A 9,224-nucleotide genomic window follows, 5' to 3' on the forward strand; every position below is an offset into this window, starting at 1 on the left:
CCTCAACAACTTAACCAAAGCCATTCATTTTATTTTTGTCATTCTATAGTGTGCAAACGCATGGTTGTTATTGTCTTCACTGTAAGATGATTGGTGTGTGTGCATTTCCTAATTTGATAACATTTGATCTTAGCTAAGTTAGTCCATGCAGGTTAGGTTTCTGGCTGCCATTATGATTCAGCTTCGGAAACAGTTAACATTTAGCAATCAACAGCTTAAGTTGTTTCACTTGTCACATATTTCAATGTTTACGTGCACTATACTCTCTGTTGAGGCCTCAATCTTCATCGCCAGTTTTGCTGTGATCAAAATCTTTGGTTGAATTTATTCCACCAATGGGTGTATGCTCGTCTTGTGGTTATAGGTGGTTATAGGTGATCAAAAACTCAAAAATGGCCACGGCCGGGGCACAAGCCCCCTCCCTTCCGCCCTCTGCTTGGCTTCCCCCATTTTTTGTATTATTATTTTTCACCCACACACCCGCCTCTGCTCTGTCTCTCTCTCCCTCCATCTCCCTCCCTCTCTCCATTCCTTGCGCCCCCCCCCCTGCCTCCCATAACATTGAGGTAATCCTAAATTGTTCACATACAGCTCGGCCATAACTGAAAACATTCCTGTCGTGTCAGAGAGGAGAGGGGGCTGCCGGGGAAACACTGGGGCCGGCGCAGTCATTCCAGGAGCCGCTCTCCCGTCTGTCAGGCCCCGCCCCCCCCCCCCCCCCCCCCCCCTCGCCCTACACAGCTATATCACCCCGTCCTTCTCCTCTCCTCTGCATGCGATGAGGCCATCGTTCGTTCCCGACTAGGCCCGCGAAGGTCAGCGCAGACACGTGTTTCCCTCCAGCACCCCGTTCCGCTGGTTCTTCCTACCCAGGGTGCATTGCAGCATGGACAGCTGCGGGGCTTGACTCGGTGAGGCCGAGCAGAGGTGTTTCTGGGGTTCGGCTCGTCTCGCTGTGGGTGGGGAAGGGGGGGGGGGGGAGGTGACGGCGGCGCGGGGGTGGGCTTAACACAGGTGAAGAGCATGTCAGCAGGGCCCCATGAGACAAGCCGCATTTCTGAGCAAATACTCAAAACATCCAGCCCGCCTGCGTTCTTATCCCAGGGCTGACTGAATAGAACCACTGCCTCCAAGTTACAGCCATTCCTTAGGCATTTTTACCCTCTGATTTGAATAGTTTTCCATCTCAATGTCATCGTGAAGGTATCGGACCATGGTCTCCTGCATGCCAACCCAGACATCTGTACCATCAGTCCATGACGACCACCTTGAGACCCGCGTGACGCGAGCATGCTCCCAAACCACCCGCACTGCATCGAGGTCACCTTAGCATTCCATTGGACCGACCCGGTGCGATTCATACTTGTTAGCCATCCCACAGAACGGCTTTGGAAACGTCTGCAGGCTTCCCACAGGAAATATTCCTTGTGGAAAGTCTAGGAGAATTCCCAATGCCAAGGATGACTCGACCGACTTGGAGCGCTCTTCCGAGTCTGGGGACGGAGAAGCAGGCTAGGCAGTATTACACAGCGCAATCGTTAAAATTCCCCCTGCCTCACGTCAGGGCAGCGTTTAGATGTCTGAAGTCATTGCCTTGTGAGAAGGGGGCATGGTGAGGCAGTGCCAGAACGCCCTCAGTTGACTTACTAGTGTAAAGGGATAGGATGTTTACAGCGCTGGGAAAAAAGCAGACGTTCTACCTGACCTCTAGCGGGGTTCCTGACAGTTTGCTGCAAAGGGACAGATTACGCCAACCCGTTAATGTGTTGACGTTCTCCTCCTGACTAATATACTGAGGTTTGCACTCGACACTGCCCCGCTAAACCCTCACAAGGGCTATTCCAGCTACAATGCTATAGCTTCATCAATAGACTTAACTGAAGTCAGAGGCCAGACTATGAGGACGTCGTCAGAGCAAACAGGGTTTCTCTGTGTAGCGAGCTCCTTCAGAGACGGCCATTTATGGATAACCATAACAAGTCCGCGTGTGACATACTTCAAAGACCTACAGTGCGCTTTAATTTACATGAGCACTGAGCGCAAACGCTCCAGATCAGATCCATCTATGTGACGTAACTACAGTATCTGAAGCCTGAGTCGACACTGCCCGGTCCCCTAGGGGAACTCTGGCTTGGCCTTGTTTGGACCTGAGCCTCACTGAGTACATCCACTGGCTTCTAGAACAGCCATCATTCTGGATCTAAGAACAATGTATTGTTCCCTGTATTCTGGACAAAAGGCAAAAGAGCTGTGCGCACATCAACCTTAGTAGGCCAGGTGCTGGATCTGAGAGTACATACGTTTGGAGAGAGGAAAGATCCACACGCTGATATCTCCTGGTTCACTTTATTCGCAGCCTCTAACTGCACCTTTTAGCCTAATTAACTGGCAGATGATGTCAGATGTGATGTCACAGGCTCTCAGCCTGTATATACCTGCTACCTGTCATTTGAAACTTTGAAGTTGCCTGATGAAGACCTAAGGGTGGAAACGTCGCTTTTTTCCAATAAAGTGAACCGGGAGATATCAGTGTGTGGATCTCTCCTCTCTCCAAATCCCTGGATTCTAGAACAGATATTCTTTGGAATCTCAGAAAAGTGCTGAAACAGCCATAGAAGCAGGAGATAGATAGATAGATAGATAGATAGATAGATAGATAGATAGATAGATAGATAGATAGATAGATAGATAGATAGATAGATAGATAGATAGATAGATAGACAGACAGATAAATAGATAGATAGATAGATAGATAGATAGATAGATAGATAGATAGATAGATAGATAGATAGATAGATAGATAGATAGATAGATAGATAGATAGATAGATAGATAGAGCAGCCAAATACATTAAAACACAAATAACAACAAGTAGGCCTACATAAACACAAATATTCAAATTCAAAAACTGACATTTAGACACATTCAAGTGCTCTGAGAGGAAGTGCGGGCAGCGTCTAGCTGAGTCATCTTAGGTATGTACGTGTCCACTGATATCCAAATCTGTCTCAGAAAGAATGAGATTCCTCACTGACTCATGCTAGACAGAATTTCATCTTACAGCAAGGACAGAGCCAGAACTATGCAAACTGCTATGAAAACAAAACACTACTGTCCCTAAATATTAGCCTTGCGAGACGATCCTGATAATTCACGTTGTTTTACAAACCATCTGGCGCGTGTCAGGTTACCTAAATATACCATTCTGGAAATATCTTTGGTGAGAACAACGAGTAGCATGGTTAGAATGGATGCAATTCTCTTTTCACATGACTTGAGAAGAAGCTGTGTTGCGCTGGTATATATAAAACGGTTTCTTAAACCAAAACGATCAACCCCCAACCCCTATCAGCCCTGCTCCGTGCATTTTCCGTCATGTTTCAATCTGTTTAATGTCTTCCAACTCGCCTGGCTAATCCAAACCAGCCGTGCACACTGTCTATGTTCCCTCACTAAGACACAGTGAGATCAAAACAACTCTATATGACTGCAGCCAGTTTCTAACACCTGGATGTTCACGATTCGAATGCTAAACTTGCCAACGGATCCATCTGGATGGTGAGGGTTTCTTGACGTTAAGTGCTCTCCACCTGCAGTTTAATGAAGGCGCTAGAGGAAACAGATCAGCCTCTAGCTGAACCTGCAAAGGTTTAAAACTGTCAACAGATCTGTGGGACTACGCCAAGGTTTTGTTTCAAGGTTTGATTTCCTGCTGGGATAATTACTGCAGCGTTGGTCCCGCTGAAGTATCAAATGCAAAGCTTTCATAGCCTTTGATGAGCCCAGGTGCCCTGAGGAGGAAAGACTGGCGCTTGGAGAAAGTGGCACTTGATTGTACCGCACAAACAAAGATCAGGTTCTGCCACTTCGAGCCTATTAAGAGAAAGAGCTCGAAAGAGCTGGGTGGCTCCTCGCTGGAGACAGGCGATGGCAGAACCAGTTTTGGGCCGAGGGAGAGGGAAGGAAACGTCAGGTGAGAGACGGGCCGATGAGGGCTGTGGTGTTTTATGGGGAGGGAGGAAGGAGGGAGCCCAAGCTGTGGCTGTGCTGTTCGCTGCGCTTCCTGGTGAGACTGGATCAACCAGCCCCTGGGTCAGAGAACGACACGCTCAGACTTGTTCTGCCGAGCTCTTGGCGGGAAACAAATCTATCTGCGGACCAGAAGAAAGGAGTCTCTGCTCATTGACATGTCGGGCGAAGACGTCTAGAGCCTTTTCTAGAGCCTTTTCTAGAGCCTTTTCTAGAGCCTTTTCTAGAGCCTTTTCTAGAGCCTTTTCTAGAGCCTTTTCTAGAGACTTTTCGTGACAGATTTCCTCAGAAACATCAGTGGAGCTTTGTGTTCTGTTTTTGTTTATATTTAATAGTAGTGTTCTGATTTCTAGCCACAGTTAACCTTGTACCCAATCAATAGAGCTTTGTTTGCATTCACTTTGCTGTGTCTTTGTCATTTTTGTTTACGTTTTTGTTTATGTAATTCAAGTTTTCTCAGTTCTAATGGTTAATCTACCTACTGCCAAATGACAGTTGTGTCTGTCCCTGCCCTGGTGTTGAGTCCCTCCCAGAGTTCTCACCATACATCTTCCCCTCGTCGGACAGGATGATCTTCCTCCGTCCGCAGGGAGGGTAGATGGCCAGCGCCTCCTGGAAGCTCTGCTCGATGTCTGGGCTCCACACGCCCTCCGCGTCCCCGTCCATGGCCTTGTCCAGCTCCTCGTTGTCCCCGTCCAGCCCATCCTCCGGGCTACCGTTGGCACTCCACTCGTTGGACGCAATGGTGGCGGCTCCCCCTGGGCCCGGCCCCGAGCCCCACAATCTGAGGTTCTGCACGGAGGGAGGGAGAGGGGGATGTTTGTGATTTAGGATAAGACAAAGTCCTGAAAAGCAATAGTAGCTGATGTCGTAAAATATACTCTTTGTCAGATATCATCATCATCATCATCATCGCCTTCAGCACCTTCATCATCATCATCATCATCATCATTATCATCATCATCATCAACATCAACAACACCACCACCATCATCTGGGTCTTCTGCGTCTGCTGGCAACAACGTTTACTCTCAAAAATTCTCTCAAAGATCAAATTTGTATTTATTGTTTTCCTTTTTTATTGAGACAATTAAAATTAGTATGCATAAACAATTCTGACCATAATGATTGTTATAATTTCCTAGTCTTTATGTCTCTGAAATGGTCGAATGCATCCAAGATATTCCATAAAATGTAGTTTAAAGACCTCACTAATCAGCCCTCGCCTCAAAGAATTCTTGTGGTTGGGGGACTGAGTCCCAGTGTGGTTGGCTTATGGCTGACTGCAGTCAAAGATCTTAAGTATTTTTCAAGCTGCCTTCTCAGTACTGTATTGTCTCAGTCCATGAAGTAACCATTATTCAAGGATGCGCGTGTTTTCCCATCTGAAATTCTGCAGATGTTGACAAAACGACACATCTTGGAGAAATATAGAGAATACCAAAGTGATGGTCCTATGGGTAATCTAAAAATCCTCGAGTAGCGAGAGCGTTTTGAGGTTCGACAATGAAACAAGACCTAGAGGGAATAAAAGAGCTTTGTAAAATGGTAGCAGCACGGGTGTAAGACTGAGCTGGAGCTTGAGCCTTCATAATTCAAGCTACTTCTTCCTTGCAACAGTGTCTCCACAGTCCTGGTCGTCTGGACGGCCGAGCAGGGGCGTAGCAGCAGAGAAGGTCAGGGATTACAATAAGCTTCACTTCCACTCCCATCATCATTTACTAAGAATTACAGCAGATCAAAGGCAGGAGAAGCCATTATATCACCTCATGCTAGCCACTTCGGAGCAGTTATATCACCTTAAAACCCGTCATCTGGTCCACCTTTCCTAGACCTGAATGCCCAATTGCATGGTCAAAAGCACTTAACAGTTTGTTGCAGTGAAGGTGGTTTGGAACCACGCTCTCCTGTAGCTGTCTGCAATGTGTATAAACCCAAACACACATGAATGACGCAGATGTTTTCTAACTTTAATGGTAGACATATGGGCAAGTGGAGGTTTATACAGTAAGGGAGGCAGACCTGTGGCTAATTTAGTCCTTTGGGGGGGGGGGGGGGGGGGGGACATGAAGCTAAAGCTCTCTGGCCCCCCCAGGACCTAAGTCACGATGCTGAACCCCAAACTTGAAACTGAGACCCCCCCTCCCCCATCACAGTCAGCAGCGCATGGCTATCTAACACAGATCATGATGATTAGTATAGCATACCGGCTGCATAAGGTCTACTTTATGAAGCTTAGACTAGACACACAGACCGCTGTGATTCTGCCGCAAGTAATTGTATTACCAGCGCATGGTGTGGACTGTCTCTGTGACACCACCCTCTGTCGTCCGTTAGTGGCTACACGGGTGGGAGGTCGCGCCAGGCCCAACCCTGCCTGGGTGTTTAAGGTAACATAGGACACGAGGCAGCTTTTAAACATGCAGAGCTTCATGGGTATTCGGTCAGTTCTCTCAGAGACGAGGACACACTGTGCGGGACGAAGTGAGGTCAAAGTGAGAACTGACAAGTCATGCCAACGCTGAGAGTTCGGCAGACTTTGTGGATTTTGACTCGTGGCCGTTCGATACCGTAGCGTGCGTTTCCCCGCGGAGGTTTAACTGTTGTTCGGTGTGCCTACATGAGAGTGAGTCTGAGTCGGGTGCTGAGAGAGAGAGAGAGAGAGAGAGAGAGAGAGAGAGAGGCTCTCTCATGGAGAGCTGGGCTTAAATTCCAGACATGTCCTTATTAAGAAAGGGCTGTGAGCACTCCCTGATTCTCCTCCTGCCTCCCTTGTGTCAACCCAACCCCCTCCCCCACTCCACCCCTCCGCCCCGCACTCACTGCGTCTCTACCCAAATAAGGAGAGGAGACCAGGGGATACATGTATGGGGGGTGGAGGGGGGAGGGAGGGGGGCGGATTGTCCAATTTAGGCGTCCACTCTGGGGTCTGGAAAACAGGGGGATTGTTGCTGCTGGAATGCAACATCAGCACGGACAGACACAGACACACACACACACAAACACACACACACACACACTCAGTGACAGCTAGGGTTGGGAGAAGATAGACAGCACCGCCATTAGCTTCCCTATGGCCTAGTTATTACATTGTGTTAGAAGGCAGATTATGAATCTTGTTATGGGCAGACAAGAAGCCCATCATGGTGAAACCCGTGTAGATGTTACTGGTGTGTACTTTATAACTGACTATTGTAAAGGTCGCCATAATGAATCAAAGTCATACAATACACAGTTTAGAATGGCTGGGCCAGACGTTGATCTGAGTGGTTAGTAAAATAACCCAAAATAATGTTGTAAAAGGAAGGTCTGTGAGAGGAACATTGAGTGCTTCAGCTGTGGACTACAGGCCTCATGCTGACTAAGAGACACATGCTTCGCAGATGAAGAACACGTCTTAATGCTCAATACTGTAAATCTAATCAGCTGTTCCTTTCAGACCAGAAAGGCCTTTTCACGCTGAGAAACAGCGCAACTTCTATGCCGGAGTGAGTGTGTAAAGTAGAAGTGATGCAAACACACAGTAGACACTGATATGGACACACACACAGCAGACAGACAGACAGACAGACAGACAGACAGACAGACAGACAGACAGACAGACAGACAGACAGACAGACAGACAGACAGACAGACAGACACACAAACACACACACACACATTGTTATGAATGATGTTTTTTCCTCTTGACAGATGGGATATTAAAGTACTTAGTTAAATGGGACAGTGTGCTCACAATAATAAATAAATAAATAAGTAAATAAATACATAAATATTACAAGTGAAATACACACACAAACACGCGCGCACACACAGGCACACACACACACACACCTTCCCTCCCCGTTTTCTGGGAGTCCAGCCATAGAACTCAGTGAGACCAACATGCTACAGAATTCCAATGTGCAATAGGAATGTAAACAGAGCAGTGAAGTTATGCACCTCAAGCTCACACATTCATTCAAACGGCACCATTCATACACCAAGATCATTCAGCCCCATTTTCCCAGGACTGATGCTGGGATTACGTTGCAATCTGCTTCCAGCTTCTGTCTCTATCTCCATCTCTTCAGCGGCCCCCCGTCTATGAAGTCTCCTTTTTCCTCCTCCGAAGTGACAGCTTACATTCATACAGCAATATTTAATGCTGGTGCTTTTACTCCTGCACCCGGCTTTGGGAAGTTCTATGCATAAGCACGAGAAGAGATTAGGCTACGTCCCCGTGCTGCGGATCATTCAACATGGGAGAACCCTGACTATCAGCCCCAGACAGGAAAACAAACACAGTCTTCTGTGTTCTAGGGGCGAGCAGTTACTATAAGTAAGAATGGCCAGACCAGTGAATGCATTACACTACCTCGATAAGATGATTCAACACATGCATTCAAATCAAAATAATGCCGCTTTACTATTAGTCGCAGAGGGGGGATGTGAGAAGTGTGTCTTCTGTGTCGCCTATGACATAATGGGAACATCTTTTCACTTCTCTATGCCAACGGCGGAGGGAAAGTGTCATTTCATCCATACCGCTCGCAGGACCAACCTGAGGACGCAGCGTGACAGGGACTGAACATCCTATGACAGCCCAGGTTGTTGATCCGGGACAACGGTGCAATAGGCGAGGGAAACGGTTGCGCTGCCAAGACTGGCAGACTGCCATCTGAAAACAAACGAGCTGTAACTGCTTTGGAACGCCAAACCAATTGTACCGTAACTTCCGTCAAAAAAAAAAAAAAAAGACGAACTGTGACTGCCGTGAAACGCCAAACCAACTGTAACGTCGGCCTACGCCACAGAAAGCCAAACCAACTGCACTTTAGACATCAAACGAACTGTGACTCCACCGGGTTATGACTTCCTGGAGAGAACCGAAACCGCCAATCTACGAGGCCCTTGGAACAGTAGGCCTACGAGGTCACAAGTCTGCTCTCTGGCACACGGACGTCAATGTAAACAGACACCACAAGTCACAGACAGAAATGCTGCGTGACTTGAGGAAAGAACAGTGGCGTTTCCCAGTAAAGTGATCTGTATAAGCAGCAGAGCTTTGCAGGTGAATTCCTATCGTGACGATCTTGTGTCACCAAACAGAAGAATTCGAACAGTGGGGAGAGGTAGGGGATGGCCAGGTAGCTTACTAGTGGGTATCAAGGAACATATAAAAAGAAGGAAATGCCAGACACCCAAAATTCACA

General features: G+C 47.5%; 1 protein-coding gene across 1 annotated transcript in view; it reads right to left on the minus strand.

Annotated features, from left to right (window-relative positions):
- The window catches only part of tead3b (TEA domain family member 3 b), a gene marked incomplete at its 5' end in the record, with an annotated part of 18,700 nt that extends 14,005 nt beyond the window's left edge, over positions 1-4,695 (minus strand). The window contains one exon of the mRNA XM_084440480.1: positions 4,572-4,695. Within this exon, the coding sequence (XP_084296606.1) occupies positions 4,572-4,695 (124 nt within the window). The remainder of the gene's footprint in view (positions 1-4,571) is intronic.
- Positions 4,696-9,224: the final 4,529 nt, after the last annotated feature.

The sequence above is a fragment of the Borostomias antarcticus genome (genome assembly GCF_949987555.1).
Source record: "Borostomias antarcticus genome assembly, chromosome: 7".
Taxonomy (NCBI): domain Eukaryota; kingdom Metazoa; phylum Chordata; class Actinopteri; order Stomiiformes; family Stomiidae; genus Borostomias; species Borostomias antarcticus.